The 20,190-nt window shown below is 33.3% G+C and overlaps 1 protein-coding gene across 2 annotated transcripts in view; it reads left to right on the top strand.

The window, feature by feature from the left end:
* The window catches only part of LOC144835072 (E3 ubiquitin-protein ligase TRIM37-like), a 116,850-nt gene that overhangs the window by 44,379 nt on the left and 52,281 nt on the right, over positions 1–20,190 (top strand). For both annotated transcript variants that reach the window (XM_078690095.1, XM_078690096.1), the window contains exons 2-6: positions 3,766–3,867; positions 4,070–4,107; positions 5,840–5,959; positions 6,801–6,888; positions 7,758–7,880. In XM_078690095.1, coding sequence (XP_078546221.1) covers positions 3,766–3,867; positions 4,070–4,107; positions 5,840–5,959; positions 6,801–6,888; positions 7,758–7,880 — 471 coding nt within the window. The remainder of the gene's footprint in view (positions 1–3,765; positions 3,868–4,069; positions 4,108–5,839; positions 5,960–6,800; positions 6,889–7,757; positions 7,881–20,190) is intronic.

The raw sequence follows: 20,190 nt of genomic DNA on the forward strand, positions 1-20,190 counted from the left end.
GAATTCAACTTCATTCCACCAAAAGCATCTAAAGCTATCGATGGAACGTTTTATTCTACAACCATTAATGACTGGAACAAATTACCAAACGACACAAAAAACACCATGAGTGTTGGGATATTTAGAAAACTGGTTAAAGAATACTTAGCGAACAAAAGAGAAAACCGGTAAATATATAGAATAAAATAATTTAAAATCCATAATACAATACTACAGGACCCCAACAGAAATAAACCTAGGTAATTGGTTTTATTGGGCTATCCTTGTCGAAATCAACTGTCTTATTCTTAATGTTCATAACTTTATTCTGCTATGCTTACTTTTTTACTGAACGCTTTTTAATATTCCATTGTGCTTGTTCTTTTAAATAACTTGTATTTTTAATGGGTTTTTTAACTATGGTACTGAACGGTATTCTATTTAAATACTGTTCCATATGCCATTTTAAAAAACATTTTTAAGCCATTTTTAAACAATCATTTTAGACATTTGCATTGTTTTACATTGTTGTTAACATTTTATCCTTTTTATTATGAGTATAGTTGTTATATTATTATTATACTGAATTGTCTATAATTGGTCCTTTTTAATTTTATTTCCTCATAGTTTTATCTTTAAAACATTTTAAACAATTCTTTTATACTTACTTTTATTCTCAAGTTTTAACTTTCTGTATTGTAACATTGTTATGTAATCATGTATTGTATGTTAATCTTGACCGAATAAATGAATGAATGAATATAGGAAAGTATGAGTATTTAGCAGTGAAATGCTTTTGCCGATTTGTTTCCGAACAAGCTTGTTGGGATCGCAGATCAGTCTGTGGAAGTTTGATGGATACAGTAGTAGAAAATGAAGGAAGGTCAACTTAATGTATCACATTCAAGATTAGAAATATTTCATTGAAGGACTTTGGCAGAGTTAATTGTCATTTAATTGAAGAAGTTTATGAGATGTTTTAATATGAAGATGTGTAGGACCTCCTGATGGTCAACATTTTTTGTTAATCACCATGTTGTTGTCATAAGCATATCATTTTGTGTAATTCAATCTAATTTTATTTAACTTACACACGTTTTAATAAGAAATTTAACCCATTTAAAAAAAATGGCGGCCATTTTGAAATTCAAATTGGTCGCCATTTTGTGTTAATCACCAATGTTGTTGCCATAGGTCTATCATTTTATGTGATTTCCATCAACGTCATAACTTGCACATGTTTTAATAAGAAATTTCATTCATTTTAAAAAAATGGCGGCCATTTTGAAATTCAAAATGTCAGAATACTAATGAATATAGGTTTATAATAATTCTTATATAGCAGAGAACTCATATGAACTTAAAATATTATTCATAATGGGTGTTACTTTGTCCAATATGGTACATTTATTGGATATTTTACGTATTGGCGGCCATCTTGGATTTGACACCCTTAAGCTTTTTAAAAAAAATGGCAACATATTTTTTTCATTACTTTACATCCTAAAGAAACTAAATCAGCTGGAATTTTGCTTTTAACAAAAAAATGACACGAAATTACATAGTGGCCTACATTAGTAGGTAGATGTCCTTGTCCTTGGACCCACAAGTAGGCATTGGGAACCGGACCTAAGAGATCTAGTGGGCTGGTAACTCTGCACAAGCTCAGATAGGTAGCCAGGTGCCAAATTGTGCTGAGCTTTGTAGGCCAGGATTAACACCTTGTACTGTATCCGTTGTTGTACTGGTAGAAGATCTGGGGAGATGTTGTCAAATTTACGTGTCCTTGTTGTTATGCGGGCAGCAGTATTTTGTAGACGCTGCAGAATTTTCACTCGGTTATTCGGAAGACCAATGAAAAGCGCATTACAGTAGTCAAGCCTGGATCCGACAAACGCATGCACAAGTTTCTCTGTGCTATGTTGATCAAGGTACTTTCGCAGTCGGCCAATGTATCTAATGGAAGCAGATACAGATCGAGCAATGGTTTTCAGGTCAGCATCCATTGTCAAGTGACAATCCAATTGTACACCAAGGATCTTTACCGTCTGCGAAGAAGTGACAGAAACCTGTCCCACTGTGATGTTTACAAGGATGTGGTGGTAGTGGTCGAGTTTTAGATGAGAAAGTGATGAAATCAGTCTTGCTATCATTGAGCTTAAGCTTGTTCTTTTTCATCCATGTTTTGATGTCACGCAAGCAGTTCTCAATTCTGTGAGCGAGTCATGCTGCATGGATACATAAATCCGAATGTCGTCTGCAGCCCACGAATTTCACTGGGCAATCGGCAATTGCCGACCTTATTGCCGACCTTAAATTGTCAGAGGACAATGATGATGCAACAGCTGCTTTGTGGGTTTTGGTCTTCTGATGATACAAGACACCTTCTTTCTTCACATTTGTTGTCCCCACCACGTACTGTGCTGTCTTGTCACTTGAATGCAGTTGATGCACACTACACCATACTTTTTCTACAATTTCTTGCCGATTTTCAGAAGTGGCATAACATAACCAATCTGCAGCATGCAACTGATTTATCCAACCCTTCACTGTCCACACATGAGCTGTATGTGGTTTGCTGGGTTTTTTTGATGCAGTGCTTGGGCCTTTGGAATGACATGAGGAAGAACATCGGGTTCAGAATCAGGTTGATCAAAAGTATCATCGATATCTATCGAGTTGTTAGTGCTGAATTCTGTCTATTTTGTGTCATACAGTATAAACCATATACAGTAAAGGTGAAATTACGGGACCCGCCATTTATTCCAATTTTTAACATGGCGACGGTATCAAAATGAAACACTAAGATATTCAGAAGGCTACTACTAAGCGGATAACTAAATATAATACATTGCTAGTAATTTGGGACTAAAATTATAACTTTCTGACTAGTGGTTGCTGAGATATTTATATGGCCATTTTCTTGACCAATAGTCAAAATTAAAGTTTCACGGTCATTTTTGGCAAAAGTTGAAATATGTATCTTCTGAGTATTTTGACACCAACTACGACCATATCCGCCCAACAATTTCTGAGATATGAAAGTGTGCTCTAAGCCAAAAATGTTTGTGCCGGCTATATGTCAAAGGTCAAAATTAAGGGTTTATTGACAGATTATGATTTTTATTACATTAAAACAAATATAAACATATACTTTGCAAGTAATTTGAGACCACAATTGAGATATACTGAGATATTCATATGGCCAATTTCTTGACCAGTGGTCAGAAAGGGGGTTTCTGTCCACTTTTGGCAAAAGTTTCCGATTAGAGTGAATAGAAATATGGGTCTTCTGAGTAGTTTGGCACTTTGGCAATATTTCAATACACCCAGTAGTTACCAAGTTACGCAAAGTCTTAACTTTGACCATATTGACCTTTTGGACCCTGTACTGATCAAGCATCCCAATTTTTTTTCGGCCAACAGCATCAAATTTATTTGTATTTATATACTGTAAGGAAGCAAAAAAACATTGTTGGCATAGTTTGCTAAAGGGTGCAAGTATACCCATTCTGGCTTAACACAGTAAATATCATAGTAATGCATCTTTTCCATTTAGCAGGTTCACCCAATAGGTTCAGATCTATTATTCTGAGGAATCGGGCCTTATCTGAGGTCAAAGGTCAAATTTTCAATGGCCTTTTTTAGTCATGCTTCTAACCAAATTTGAAGTATCGACCTTTTTTTTGGAGCTAAGGACTTAACTTTAACTTAACTTTATGTACAAACAATACCTCTATGGTACAAATAAAGTACTATTATTAATTAATAATTATAAATTTGCAGAGCCTGTCTGAGGTGTTTCGATGTTTCATCTGTATGGAAAAGTTGAGAGACGCTCGTCTGTGTCCACAATGTTCCAAGCTTTGTTGTTTCATTTGTATTCGGGTAAGTTGTTTTGGTTCGTCATTTCTTTTAATTTTTGTATGTATGAAAGTAATAAATGAACAATTAGCATTTTAATAGTACTGTATGTAACCTTAGATTTAAAATGTTTTTTGTTACTCAATTTTTTTTTTTAGATTTACATTATTACATTATTTTTTCGAGCAGGTCATTATTTAAAATAATTGTTCAATTGTTTTGACAGAGATGGCTTTTGGAACAGCGTCAGTGCCCTCACTGCAGGTCAGTCATTTCTTTATAATATAGACTAGGCCTAGTCCAGATAGTCATGACCCCATTTACACTTTGGCTTTTAGCAAGCCCGAGGCCGGCTCTGAACCAACAGTGTACAAGTGTAAACACTCTGGGAACAACCAAGCCGGCCTCGAGCTGGCGCAATTTTTATCCTAGTCTAGAGTAGGCTTCGGGCCGGCAATTGCGGGCTTCGGGCCGGCACTTCGTATTGTGTAAATACTCGCGGTCATAAAATGAACATTCTTGCCTACTTCTTCTCACTCGACGCCAGGCTTCATCTACTAGGCCTAGGCCTATAGGCCTAGTTTCTTCGTTGAAATTAAATTGGTGAAGATGAATTGATCTACTACTATTCTTCAGAAAGCGAGATGCAAACATTGGTAATCAGTAATCAGTAATCATTTTATTTTCCACACACTAGTAAAATACATGAATTAAGGATTATTTTTTTTTTGCATTGTATGGAAGGAGACTATATAAGTTAAAACAATAACTTTAGGTCATAGCCACCTTTAACTGAGTTGAAAACAATTTACGAAGCATGACTGAAAGAATAGTTTAAAGACAATCTAAATCATAATTCTTAAATAATTAAATAAAATTATAAGTAAAAATACCAAGTATTATTTACAACATACACACAAAGTAAGTGAATAAAAAGATTGCAGAAACTTAAGTGCTGTATTCAGAGACCAGCGATTTCTTTACGCAGTGTTTAAAGCTATTTAAAGAGAATTTGTTTTTCAAGTTATCGGAGAGTTTAATTCCATATAATTGGACCATAATAAAGAATAGAACGACGTTTAATACTTGGTACATAATTTTTAAAAGAAAATCTAGTATTATAATGGTGACGCTCTATAAGAAACTCCAGCGCATATATACGAAGAGCCCGTTTTTGAAGACGGAAAATATGATCAATATTGGTTTTTTCAAGGCTTGTCCAAGGACATAAGATTTATATATTCTGAACAATTTACCACCAAACTGTAATAACAGTATATTTGGAATCCTCACAAGCATAGGTATATACACCATTAAATCCTGGCTGGTGTGTGTTTAAACTGAAATTATAGGAAAGTGTGGAAACATGTTTATATTCGTGTTTAATACATTCTTATACCAATTTCTTTATGGTTTAAGAGGTAATTGGGATGAAAGTTGTCAAATGGAAGCCATTTTGATTTTATGCAAATTAGGCCACTTATACTGGGCAGATCAGGGTAGATTTTAGATAGAGCATTCTCTTATATATTTTGAACATATTTCAACAATAAAGCAAATTTTTGCAATTTGTTTGACTCGCATGCTATTTTTGAGCTATTTCCACCCATCTACTGCCTCAATCTGTAAGTGGTGGTTGTAATAATTTAGTAAAATGTTGGTGGGAAAAAACAGACCATTAGGTTATGCTATGTATTTATAAAGCTCTTCATGGTAGCGAGATTTTAAAATATTTCTGTGAATCTTTGTGTATTCCCACATTGTAATAAGCATCTTTGAAATCTATTATTGAGGCCGTCCTCATCAGAAATAATATGATTTGAGGTGCCTATAGTGTTTGCCTTTTGTGAGGGTAGTGTGTATGTTTCCATATAGAAGGCCGGTGGCATGTATGATGCCGCATTCATTCATGAGAGGCTGATGTATTAATACAGATAAATATTCCTTAAATCAAGTAAAATCTGATTATTGCATTAATAATTTTTGTTTATACTAGAGCTCCTCTACAGATGCACCAGCTTGTTAATTGCAGATGGGCCGAAGATGTGACCAATCAACTGGATACATTGCAGCTATGCACACCACAAACACGACCAGAACAACCTGCCAGGGATAAGTATGTATTATAACATTATAAATATAGCCTATGTAAATATGTGAACGTGACTGGTTGAAACTGCATCACATGTCTACAGAGGATCATAATGTCCTCACGGATGTTGATATTGACTGTGTTATTTTCTAGTTTTGTCGTGTCCTCGTCATTAGACATATAAATTCCAGCGAATTGAAGCGGAGTTTGATATTGACTGTTTATTTTTTTGTGTGGCAACTCGCGTTTGTGACAATTAAAAAAATCCAACATCATGGGGTTTGAACTCAACCCTCGAAGACACGACTAAACTACTGTATTCATACATAGCATTTTGTTATGAGCCCTCTATAGATGCGATGAAAGACCGTTTGTGATTGGTCAATTTGGTAAGTGTGGTGCGCTAAACATCCGGCGATTTGGCTCGAAGAAGAAGACGAATTACTGTATCAGTAATTTAATTCGGGCTATTAGTAATATTATTGGAAAGGGTAGAATTATTGATGGAAATTCTTCTGTTCATGTACCAGGCATAGGCCTAAGTGAATATTTTATTGACTCATTAATTAGTTATTATTTGCCTTTATACATTCATTCTTCGCAAGGTAAGGTGAATGCTATGCCTAACTAAGGCTGGCTTAGTTACTTTCAATCATTCATGAATGAATGAGGCATCTAGCCGACCCAGCAGATATTCTACAGAGCCATTTCCTATGGGATATTGTCAAATCTTATATTTCAATAAGCAGGCAATCTGTATATTATTAACTAATAGACAATAATAATACCTAATAATTCAGATGATATAGTTGTTTTAATTGGTTGCTATTTGTAGTTTTCTAAAGAAGAACGTTATTTCTCTTAGATGTGATCTTCACAAGGAAAAGAAAAGTGTGTATTGTTGGACTTGTCGTGCTTGCATCTGTCATCAATGTGCTCTATGGGGAGGAACGGTAAGGTTCAATCTAAATACATATTTAGTAAAACATTTATATACATATTATATTTAATGATTTATAAGACATCTGATTGGTTAATTAGTGATAAGAATCGGGTCATAAATAAATGTATTAAACTCTTTTTATTTATATAACCAATAAAACTCAATAATTGACCGTTAATTTAACTGAAATGCATTGTACTATATATTCTCAGAATGTCACAGACTTCAATAAATAAAAACGATCAGTATAACCTAATATAAGTATAACTTAATTTGTTTGAGTGGTAAAAATGGGTGTAAATCGACACCTATCAAGCATGTATAAAACTGTGTCATGCTAATAAATATAAACAATAATATCTAGTTAGTGATGATGAACACATGTACATCAAGATAAAATGCAGTAGCATCAAATAATTATAAGCAATAAGATGCAGAGTAACATAATTAAACACAGATCAATACATATTATGAACAACATCATGTAAAACTAAATAAATACTTAAGTTTTGAGATGAATACAATAGTTGTAACTGCTGAGCTTCCATACAGTATCAAACATTGGAGACAAACTATAGAGGGTGGTATGCATACAGAAAAAAAAAGACGCGCGTAGCACACAGAAAATCCATCACAAGAACATTTTCTGCCATGACTTTGGTGCTTTGGTGCATTTTTGCAGTGTTATGAAATAAAAGAAAACCTTAGCTGAGCCTAAAAGGGGTTAGTTGGTTTGTCAAAAACTATTAAAAAACTTGCAGTTACCAATATGTGGCAAAAGGAAGAATAAATTACAAAGGCAGTTCCAATAACAAACAGTAAAGACTGCAATTATGTATGTTTTTTTTCCATTATTTAATGTTTGTTGTATTTTCATAGCATTCTGGCCATACATTCAAACCTCTTGAAGAGGTGTATGAACAGCATGTTTCACAGATTACTGAAGAGGTCGCTGCTCTCAGACGCCGCTTAATGGAACTTATTAGCCTGGTTCAAGAAGTGGTAGGCAAATGCCATTATAAATCAAAAATCATATTTTAAAATTGTATTTAATTTTAAAGGTTCTTTTCTCATTGACTATAGACCAGGCAGTTTGAGTGATATGTTATGAAATTTAATTATCAAGCTTAAAGTTTCATTGTCATGTGTATACAAATTTAATTAAATGCCAATTCAATTAATTTCAAGAAGAAATCTACTATTTATCTACTGTTGTGTACTAACACCATTTAAGGTAGAATATCTGAACATAAAAGCACAACAAGATAACACACATAGGTCGAGGTTTAGTCATTCTCCATCTTCCCCGCATCCGGGGCTTTATTCATTCTCCACAACACTAATATATAGAGGGCAGGTTACATCTATATATAAATTATGGTTAATTCTGACATAGGCGAGCACAATGCAAAAACTTCGGTACAAATCTCCGCCTTAGATACCTACCTTATCTATCTCAGATGTACCGCGAAACGTAGATTTGATAACATTAATGTGCAGTTCGACGCTATTTTTCCATATTTCTATCTTAGCAAGATATTATAAAGAGTTTTTTAACAACATTTATGATTTCAACAGTAGATTTTCTACTCAATTTCAATTCTTGGCGGTCAAGTTATTTCCGGGTTTATGATAAGTTCACCTTGCAGCAACTTGGTTTCAACTATTTTCTCTCTTTTATACACAAGGGAGCAGTTAAAATAATGATTTGACCCTAAAGGTGACTGGAAACAGGCACTTTCCATCAATCAATACACTGTCCCTTTGGAAGACGGAAGAAAAAAACAGATACTATAGTAGGACTGGAGCTTAAGTTGGCCATTAGTCATAGCCATTTTAGTTTTTTGTTTATTTTAAGAACGGACCGCGCGTGTGAAAGGTACAGTAGTTAAAAATTATACTGCAAATTAATAAAGATCAAATTAAATATACGCCATAAAGAATCGGAATATATTGTGGGGAATAGTATTATAAAATTACATAAGGAGATTTGATGATAAGACATTAATCGAGTGAAATCCCGATAGCTGAGTTTTATTAAGTAAGTTGGCAGGAATAACTGTAGGCTATCTGTGTCCTGTTAGGACCGAGATGTCTGCCCATGTTGCAAGCCGTAATGTCTTCTTTCTTGGGCCGAAATGGCCCACTCTGTCACGGCAGTTAGTTTCAAAAGATGTTTAAATTAAATAATGTATTAATACTTATTAGGATGATATTTATTTGAATAAACGCCTCTCCAATAAAACATCACTTTGAATAATAATCACCACACCCAAACCCCCCCCCCCGCCAACCCAACTATCTAATAAACGTCCATCTCATCCACATTTATAATAACACAATTATACTATTTGTAGTAGAATTCATCGCACTGTTATCTACAATTTACCAAGCATTTGTTATTCTTATTTTTACCACTTTTCATATCTATTAGATAGAGGATTTCATTTGATTATAAATGTTACCATATTATTAAAACTAAAAAATTTAACATATATCCCTCGAATAAGCCCCTCCCTCGAGTCAAATGAACTCCACCTCCGCCCTATAAGGGCGAGCTCACCCTCTAGTTACAAGTAATGTACAGTATGACATCCCTCCCCTCTTAGATAAATCATAACAATGTAGTGTATCCTAAACATATCTTGAAACAACCCTAACCATAATTACTTTCTCTTTTCATTGAACAATTGCCTCTTTCCTTTTCCTTTAAACAAAAAAAATAACAAGTAAACACTAACTACTATACTTTACTATTAATAAACTACTTAACAATGTTTAAACACAACTGATCTCACTGAATGCATCTATTGGTATCTGTCTGGAGGGTGTCTTGCTCGATGTGAGCGCCTTACGATCGGAGGTGCATTTTTTGCTGTCTCATGGTTAGTATTGCTCAAACTAAAAGGATATGATAAGACGTTGTTTAGCTCGCTTTCCTTTGGTTCATCTGCTGTTTGTTTGCGAATGTGGTCTACATGTCTTTTAAAACTCGGCCATCATTTAACTTTAAATTAAAACCGGACCAGATTTTTGTTACACCCGGTAACCATACACCTTTCACGATGTCTCATACACAAATTTTCTCTGACACATTAAAAACTCGCTCTTTCGCTTTTGAATCATGTCGCTGTTTTTGCTCTGCCTGCCCCTTTCTCACTTGGACTCCAATATTTGGCATTAACAAATATAGATGAGTTTTAATAGGTCTTCCGAACATGAGCTTGGCTTGTTTTTCTCCTGTAGTTTTATGTATGTTTCGGTAGTTAATTAAACATTTTTGTGTCCATGTTGTCGGTCGCCATTCTTCTAAGTCCTTCATTTACAGTCTCTACAGCTCGTTCAGCTTGTCCAATTGACGCTGGGTGATAAGGTGTAGTTCGAACATGTTTTATACCGTTACGCTTGAGAAATTCTTTACTTTTAAAATTAAATCCATTATCTGAAACTAACAGTTCAGGGATTCCAAAAGTCGCAAACATATTTCTTAACTTAGCTATCAATGCTTGAGAAGTGCTCGTGTCCATCGCTACCGCTTCTATCTACTTAGAATGTGCATCCACTACCACTAAAATCATTTTGTTCATGAATGAACTGGCACAGTCAATGTGAATCCTGGACCATGCTTTTTCTGGCCATGACCACAGATTTAGCGGTGCAGCTGCGGGCAAGTTTTTATGACACTGGCATTGCGAACAAGCTTTTATAGTCTCTTCAATTTGACTATCCATATTGGGCCACCAAACATATGTGCGTGCAACCGATTTCATTCTCGCAATCCCTGGATGTCCTTCATGTAATTGTTTCATCATTGTTTCCCTTCCTGGACTTGGCATAACAATACGTGCACCCCAAAGAACAATATCATTCTCTGTACTTAGTTCATTCTTCTATAATATGGTAACAAATCAGAGTCATTTCCCACATTATCTTTCCATTCCATTTGAACATACTTTACTTTACTTATACTTTACTTAATGTAGGATCTCTACGACGAGTCCATATTACAACATCTTTACTCTTGATTGGTGAATTGTTAATTTTCTCTAGAAACATAATATGTCCCCTGGTAGGTATTTCACCTACAGGTACTCTACTCAATGCATCAGCATTTTGGTTATCTTCCACTGGTTTATACTTTAAATTGTAATCATACCCTGATAACATTAATGCCCACATAACATTAATGCCCACTTTTGCATTCTGGGGGAAGCCATTTGTGGAATACTTCCCTTCACCAAAAATCCCTAACAACGGCTTATGGTCTGTCACAATAATAAATTTACAACCATACACATACAGTTTTTATGAAACTTTTTTACACCATATACAATTGCAAGTTCTTCTTTATCCAACTGTGAATATTTAGATTCCGTTTCCGACAACCTTCATGAGGCAAAAGCAACTGGTTGTTCAACATTATTAATGATATGGGAAAGTACGACCCCTACTCCATAGGGTGACACATCACATGTCAACATTAGAGGTTTATTTCATAATGTACTAAAACATTTAGATGACTTCAGTAGTTCTGTAGATATACGAAAGGCATTTTCCTGTCTATCTGACCATACCCACTCTGTACTGTGATATATATATATAGTGGAGCTAAAAGTGAACTTAAATCTACCATAGTAATTCAATAAACCTAAATAGGCTTTTAATTCTGTCACATTGGTTGGGTGAGGTGCATCTCTTATTGCTATCACCTTTGTATTTAAGGGATGTAGCCCCTTTGCATCAATTTTAAACCCCAAATATTCAACCTCATTAGAATTGAATACGCATTTCTCCCTTTTTGTTAACCTCTTTCAATTTTAACAACAACCCTTTTAAGTTCTTATCATGATCACTTTGATTAGTGCCCGATACTAGGATATCATCCAAGTATGCTACAACTCCGGGTAGTCCTAATGTAATACTATCAATAACTCTCTGAAACATTCCAGGAGCTGATGACACTCCAAACGGTAATCTGTTGTACTTATACTACCCTAGGTGAGTATTAATAACTGTATACTGTTTTGACTCTTCAGACAAAATAAGTTGTTGATATGCATGCGACATATCTAACTTTGAGAAAATTTATACCCCCGCCTAGTTTGGCGAACAAATTATCAATTAATGGTAATGGGTACGTACAGTATCTACCTTCGCAACTTGGTTAATCGTTAATTTGTAATCTCCGCAAATTCGTACGGAACCATCAGATTTACTAACAGGGACTATAGGTGCAGCCCACTCAGAAAAATGAATAGGCATAATTGTGCCTTCTTGCTTTAATCTATTTAATTCTTTTTCGACCCTATCTTTGATACCAAAGGGTATTGGCCTAGCTTTACAGAATTTGGGAACAGCCCCTTCCTTCACAAATAGTCTGGCTTTAAATCTGTTAATTTCACCCAAATTATCCTCAAAGACTTTACCGTATTTACCAATTATTTCACTATTTAACATAGATCTTTCCGTTTGCACTTGTTTGATTTACCCAATCTAATTGTAGATTAGTTAACCAATTCCGGCCTATCAAGGTGGACCTCTGCCTGGAATTACTACTATAGGTAACATAACCAGTTTACCCTCCGTACATTTCACCATTACATGACACACCAACTACTTTAATTTCTTCTCCAGTGTTTGTTTTCAATTTAGCATCAGACGGTTTAATTATGGGTCTATCTTTACTGTTAGCCTGGGTGCAGAACAGTTAATATACACATTTGCGGGGAAAAAGTATAGGAAAATTTTTTGTAATTTTTCTGATAGAGTATACCATATAGAAGGTCAGAAAAAAAATCCCCATCCCAGGGTCTTGGGGAAAATTTGTTACGGCACTTTTAAATTTTGGCCTATATAACGCACACAAATTCCTATTAACACACACAAATACCAATATATAGGGGATAGGGAAAATCAATTAACGGTTTTTGTTACTTGCAGTTGTGTTTTAATGATTAAAATTAGTAGAGGCTTACTTTAATAACTACTTCTCATAGTAGTTGATAAATCGAGTCGATACGATGACACCATCATGCCTGAATCCAATATGGCGTCTAATTTGGCAGGAAAAACAGGGTATTGCTAAAAACCCCGCAAACCTCCAAAAAAACATAGCAAATCCCACCAAACCAACATAAAAGTGATTGAATCATGGAGTGTATGACCCACTGGGTATATAAAATATTAAATTTCTACTGTTAACTACTTATTTTGGGGATAAAACATCATTTTTTGGTTAAAAATCAGCAATCATTTTTTACCAAAAAATGATGTTTTACCCCAAAAATAAGTAGTTAACCGTATAAATTTAATTTTTTTTTTACATGGATATACCCAGTGGGTCGTAAACTACATGATTCAATCACTTTTATTATGTTGGTTCGGTGGGGTTTGCTATATTTTTTTGGAGGTTTGCAGGGTTTAGCAATCATTTTTGACCAAAAAAGTATGTTTTACCCCAAAAATAAGTAGTTAACAGTAGAAATTTAATATTTTTTTTTACATGGATATACCCAGTGGTTGTACACTACATGATTCAATCACTTTTATGTTGGTTCGGTGGGGTTTGCTATGTTTTTTGGAGGTTAGGGATGTTTGCGGGAAGTTAGCAATACCCTGTTTTTTCCGCCAAATTGGACGCCATATTGGATTCTGGCATGATGATGTCATCCTATCGACTTGATTCATCAACTACTATGAGAAGTAGTTATTAAAGTAAGCCTCTACTAATTTTAATCATTAAAACACAACTGCAAGTAACAAAAACCGTTAATTGATTTTCCCTATTAGGCTAGTCAATCTAGCAAAAAAAACAGCCCAAAGTGAAACAAATTGCAAACAGAGATTTTTCTTTTTTAAATGGTCATATATGATGAGGAGATCAAAATTTGAGCATCACACCTCTGTCACTCATCCCGATGATATGCAAATTAGCTTAAATATGCAAATTAGGGTGAAATTACAGGGTTACCATATCTCAAAAACTACTAGTCCGAGAGAGTTGATTTTTTCACTGATTTATTCAAAATGTATATATTTATATTTACTCTAATGAAACATTTTACGAACAAATGACCGGAAGTACAACATTTGACCTTCGACCCCATTTCTCAATGTTTGCATATACAATGTGACTAAAATGTCTGTAGAGACTTTATTTTGCCCTCAAATGACCCAGACATAAGTTCCTAATAGCCAGCGTAGGATCACTTTGTAATTCCCAAAATCACACCTTTGTCACACACCTTGAAAGTATGCAAATTAGTAGTACAATTTAAATAAAATATGCAAATAAGGGAAAAAATTACAGTTGTCCTATATCTCGAAAACCACTAATGCTAGAGAGTTGATTTTTTCACAGCCGTATTCAGAATGTACATATTTCTATTTGCTCCAATGAAACATTTTACAAAAAATTGACCGGAAGTATGACATTTGACCCTCGACCCCATTTCTCAATATTGCATATATAATGAAACTAAAATGTCTGTAGAGACATTGTTTTGCCCTCAAATGACTCCGATACAAGTTTCTAATAGCCAACATAGGACTGTTTAGTAGATCTCAAAATCACACCTGTATCACTCACCTCCAAAGTATCAAATTATTAGTACAAGTTACATGAAATATGCAAATTAGAGGGTGAAATTACAGGTTCCTATATATCGAAAACCACTAAGGCTAGAGAGTTGATTTTTTCAATAACTTGTTCAGAATGTACATATTTATATTTACTCTAATGAAACATTTTACGAAAAAATGACCGTCGACCCCATTTATCAATGTTTGCATACATAATGCAACTAAAATGTCTGTAGAGACTTTGTTTTGGACTCAAATAACTCGGATACATGTTTCCTATAGTCAGCATAGGACCGCTTTGTAATTCCCAAAATCACGCCTTCGTCATGCATCTCAAAATTATGCTAATTAGTAGTACAAATTACATGAAATATGCAAATAAGCGGGTGAAATTACAGTCTTCCCATATCTCGAAAACGATTAATACTAGAGAGTTTTCACAGCCGTATTCAGAATGTACATAATTTATTTCTATTTGCTCCAATGAAACATTTTACAAAAAATTGACCGGAAGTATTAAATTTGACCCTCGACACAACTGGTGCTGACCGGGGTTCAATTAGACCGATCCCTGGTTAGCGACAAATCGCTTTACTTCGGTTTGGGTTTTTTTTTGGCATGGTTAGAATTCCCTTTTTTCGTATTAGTTTATGTACAGCGCTTAAATCCAGGATATTATTATTATTATTTCTCAATATTTGCATATAATGCAACTAAAATGTATGTACAGACTTTGTTTTGGCCTCAAATGACTCGGATACAGGTTTTATATAGCCAGTATAAGTCAAGCACCTCGAAAGTATGCAAATTAGTAGTACAAGCTATATGAAATATGCAAATTACAGTGAATTGCCTTATGTATCTCGAAAACGCTAATGACCGAGAGAGATATGGCAACTTTCTTGTACTACTAATTTGCATACTTTCAAGCGAAGTAACAGAGGTGTGATTTTCAGAATTACTAAACAGTTCTATGCTGGCTATAGAAAACCTGTATCTGGGTCATTATCGAAAAAAAAAATTATCGAAAGTATGACATTTGACCCTCGAACCTATTTCTCAATATTTGCATATAATGCAACTAAAATGTATGTACAGACTTTGTTTTGGTCTCAAACGACTTGGATACAGGTTTTATATAGCCAGTATAGGACCGTTTAGTAATTCCAAAAGTCAAGCACTTTGAAAGTATGCAAATTATTAGTACAAGTTATATGAAATATGCAAATTACAGCCTTATGTATCTCGAAAAACGCTAATGACCGATAGAGATATGGCAACTTTTACCTCTTGTACTACTAATTTGTATATTTTCGAGGGAAGTAACAAAGGTGTGATTTTGAGAATTACTAACAGTTCTATGCTGGCTATAGAAAACCTGTATCTGAGTCATTTGAGGCCAAAACAGTCTGTACAGACATTTTAGTTGCATTATATGAACATATTGAGAAATAGGGTCGAGGGTCAAATGTCATAATTCAATCAAGACAATTTTTGCGTAAAATGTTTCATTAGAGCGAATATAAATATGTACATTCTGAATCAACTCTGAATTCAAAATGGTTTTCGAGATATGGGAAGACTGTAATTTCACCCTAATTTGCATATTTCATGTAACTTCTACTAATAATTTGCATACTTTCAAGGTGTGTGACAAAGATGTGATTTTGGGAATTACAAAGAGGTCCTATGCTGACGATAGGAAAACTGTATTCGAGTCATTTGAGTCCAAAAAATTATTAACAGACATTTAGTTGCATTATGTATGCAAACATTGATAAATAGGGTCAAGGGTCAATTGTTGTATCTCCGGTCATTTTTTCGTAAAATGTTTCATTAGAGCAAATATAAATATGTACATTCTGAACAAGTTTTTGAAAAAATCAACTCTCTACCTTAGCGGTTTTCGATACATATAGGAACCTGTAATTTCACCCCCTAATTTGCATATTTCATGTAACTTGTACTAATAATTTGCATACTTTGAAGGTGAGTGATACAGGTGTGATTTTGAGATTTACTAAACATTCCTATGTTGGCTATTAGAAACCTGTATCCGAGTCATTTGAGGGCAAAACAAAGTCTCCACAGACATTTTAGTTTTCATTATATATAGGCAATATTGAGAAATGGGGTCGAGGGTCAAATGTCATACTTCCGGGCATTTTTTTGTAAAATGTCTCATTACAGCAAATATAAATATATACATTTTAAATATTTTAGTGAAAAAATCAACACTCTAGCATTAGCGGTTTTCGAGATATGGCAACGCTGTAATTTCACTCCCTAATTTGCATATTTAATATTACTTGTACTACTAATTTGCATACTTTCGAGGTGCGTGACGAAGGTGTGATTTTGGGAATTATAATACAGTTCTATGGTGGGTATTGAAAAACAATATCCAAGTCATTGAGTCCAAAATAAAGTCTCTACAGACATTTTAATCACATATTTATGTAAATATTGAGAAATGGGGTCAAGGGTCAAAATTTGGTACTTCCGGACATTTTTTTGTAAAATGTCTCATTAGAGCAAATATAAATATATATATTCTGAACCAGACTGTGCAAAAATGAACTCTCTACGATTAGTAGTTTTTAAGATATGGTAACCCTGTAATTTCACCCTAATTTGCATATTTAAGCTAATTTGCATACCTTCGGGATGAGTGTCAGAGGTGTGATGCTCAAAAAATAATCACCTTATCATATGTAACAATTTAAAAAAAAAAAATCTCTGTTTGCAATTTGTTTCACTCAAAATGCTAGATTGACTAGCCTATATCCCCTATATAGGTATTTGTGTGTGTTAATAGGAATTTGTGTGTGTTGTATAGGCAAAAATTTTAAAGTGCCGTAAAAAATTTTCCCCAAGACCCTGGGATGGGGATTTTTTTTCTGACATTCTATATGGTATACTCTATCAGAAAAACCAAAACAAAATTTTCCTATACTTTTTTCCCGCAAAATTTGTACTGCACCCAGGCTATGTTAGGCCACACTTGTTTCATCCTATGATCACTTGACACAGGTGCTGCTTTATCTGTGATAAGTGATCATAGGATTTCCATCTTAACGTTAATACCATTTACATTTAACACTGTTTGATATGGATGGATCGGTGCTTTTTCTAGTTAGAATAACATTATTAGTAATTGTAAACAAATCATGGAATGTCATTACAATCTCTACTAGTTTGTAAAGCTACCGTATTATAATCATAATTCACAACAATCTTCATATTATAATAATAATAACAAAAACTTTATTTAATCACGGTAACACTTGTTCACCTCAATGGTGTTTTTCGACAAGGCCGTAAGACATACACAAATCAAATTCAACAATTAAACAATTAACAACAAGAGTTTATCTTAATTTACACTTAAATTAGAATGAATTAAAATTTTACAATAGATTGTAAAAGCAAAATTTACAAAAGAATAAACATCAAAATGAACAAAGCATAAGTCTATTTTTACTTAAATAATTAAACTTAATACTAAAAATATTAAATAAATTATTAATAAGAATTTAACTGAAACTGAAAATCTTAATTTACACATCTACATTAATATTAAATTACATTAAAACAAACTAGAATATTAAAATTTGTAAAATCCAAATCATACAAAAGAGTGAACACCAAGATTAACATTAAAAAAGTAATTACTTACAAATAAATGCTCCTGCATATTAACCTTATTGAATTGAAAGTCTTAAATACATTTCTGACATCATATAATTTGAATTATAGTATACTTAAATATAATGGTAATCATACATTTTCAAATTTTTATTTAAAATTAAAAGGTTTTTTTACATTTTTTATGTCATTGCTTAGTTCATTCCAGAATTGAGCACCTCTATAAGACAGGCTCCTTTTTTATAGTCCATAATGATTTTCTTTGATATGAAATCTGTTTATTAGGTAAGTTGGTGCTAAAGTATTGGTAATTTTGAACATGGTGATGGCTTCATTTATATACAAACGTTTCCAAAGATTATCAAAGTTAAGGCTGTGCAAGGCTTCACTACTAGAATCACTTCTACTCTTCTTAGTTATTATTTTGGCAGCCCTGTTTTGCATAACTTGAAGTTTGTTACTTTGTAGTTGGTTTGAGCGTGGCAGTATTCAAAATAGGGAGCAATTAACGATTTGTACATTGTACATTGAGTATTTTTTGGTAAAATAGAATTTGCTTTTTTGAGGTAGTAAAGTCCTTGCAGTGCCTTACCTTTTACATAGTCAGTATGTTATTCCAAGAGAGATTATCATCAATAATCACACCAAGGTGTTTACAATGTTTGACACGATTTAGCTTTTGACCATCAATATTTACATTTAAATCATTAATTTTTTTAATTTTTTAGTTTTTGTGAAGTACTTATAATCATATATTCAGTTTACTGTACATTTAAACTAAGTTTATTTTTAATAAGCCAGTTTTTAATACTATTTAAGTCAACATTTAGAGCTTCAATTACATCATTAATATTGTCAGATGAGTAATGAATAGCTGTATCATCTGCATACATGGAAACGTTACTATTTTGTATATTTTGAGGCAGATCATTAATATAAAGTAGGAATAGTAATGGGCCTAGAATAGACCCTTGTGGAATGCCACAGGTACCTTTACATGTGCTTGACAAGACACCATTTACACTTACACTAATATGTTTTCTATCTAGCAAATAGTGTTTTATTCAGTTTATTACATTATCTTGGAGATTGAAGGATTTTAGTTTTTTAAGTAGGAGCTCATGGTTTACAGTGTCAAATGCTTTTTTTAAATCAATCATTGCAATGCCATACTTTCTTTTTTCAATGGATTCAAGCCACTCTTAAGTTAAATTAAGGAGAGCAAAAGTGGTTGAATATCCTGGTCTAAAACCTGACTGATGTTCATTATCATATCATAGGAATGTAGATAAGAATAAATGTGGTCAAAGACTACTCTTTCAAGAATTTTAGACAGAACCGAAATAGGTCTGTAGTTGCTTCTTTCAGTTTTATCACCACCTTAATATATGGGACAGATTTTAGCACTTTTCCATTTGGCAGGGAATGTTGATGTTGAGAGAGATACATTTATTAAGTAGATGAGTGGATACACAATAGAATCTTTTGCTACATTTATAAGGTACTGTAGGCTGGAAGCATATCATTTCCAGTCACCTTTTTTATTGATATAGAAGTTAATAGTTTGTATACATATTCAGAGTCAATATTTTCAAAGTTAAATTTTTCTTGATTTTCAACATTTGTGTTTTGTAAAAAATCATCATTATTTACATTGGAATTGTTTTAGCAAGGTTTTGACCCACATTTGAAAAATACTCATTTAACCCCGGTGAAAATTTGATGAATTATTCATGACTTATGTATGAACTAAGTTCATGCATATTCATTATTCATGAACCATATGTTCATGAATAATTCATTGCAGTGCAATGAAGTACAAATGGCCCAAAATATTTGATTTCATGAATTTTATTTACAAATAATTCATGAATTGTTATTGAATTAAATTCATAGATTGTTAATGACTAATGTTCATGAATTATTAAATAGTTTTAATGAATTTAAATTGAATAAAATTTATGAATTATTATTGAATAAAGTTCTTGAGTTGTTTATGAATAAAGTTATGAATTAATATTATTTTTTATGAGTTATTATTGAATAAAATTCATGAATTAATATTGAATACAATTCATGAATT

The sequence above is a fragment of the Antedon bifida genome, chromosome 2 (assembly GCF_963402885.1).
Source record: "Antedon bifida chromosome 2, ecAntBifi1.1, whole genome shotgun sequence".
Classification (NCBI taxonomy): Eukaryota; Metazoa; Echinodermata; class Crinoidea; order Comatulida; family Antedonidae; genus Antedon; species Antedon bifida.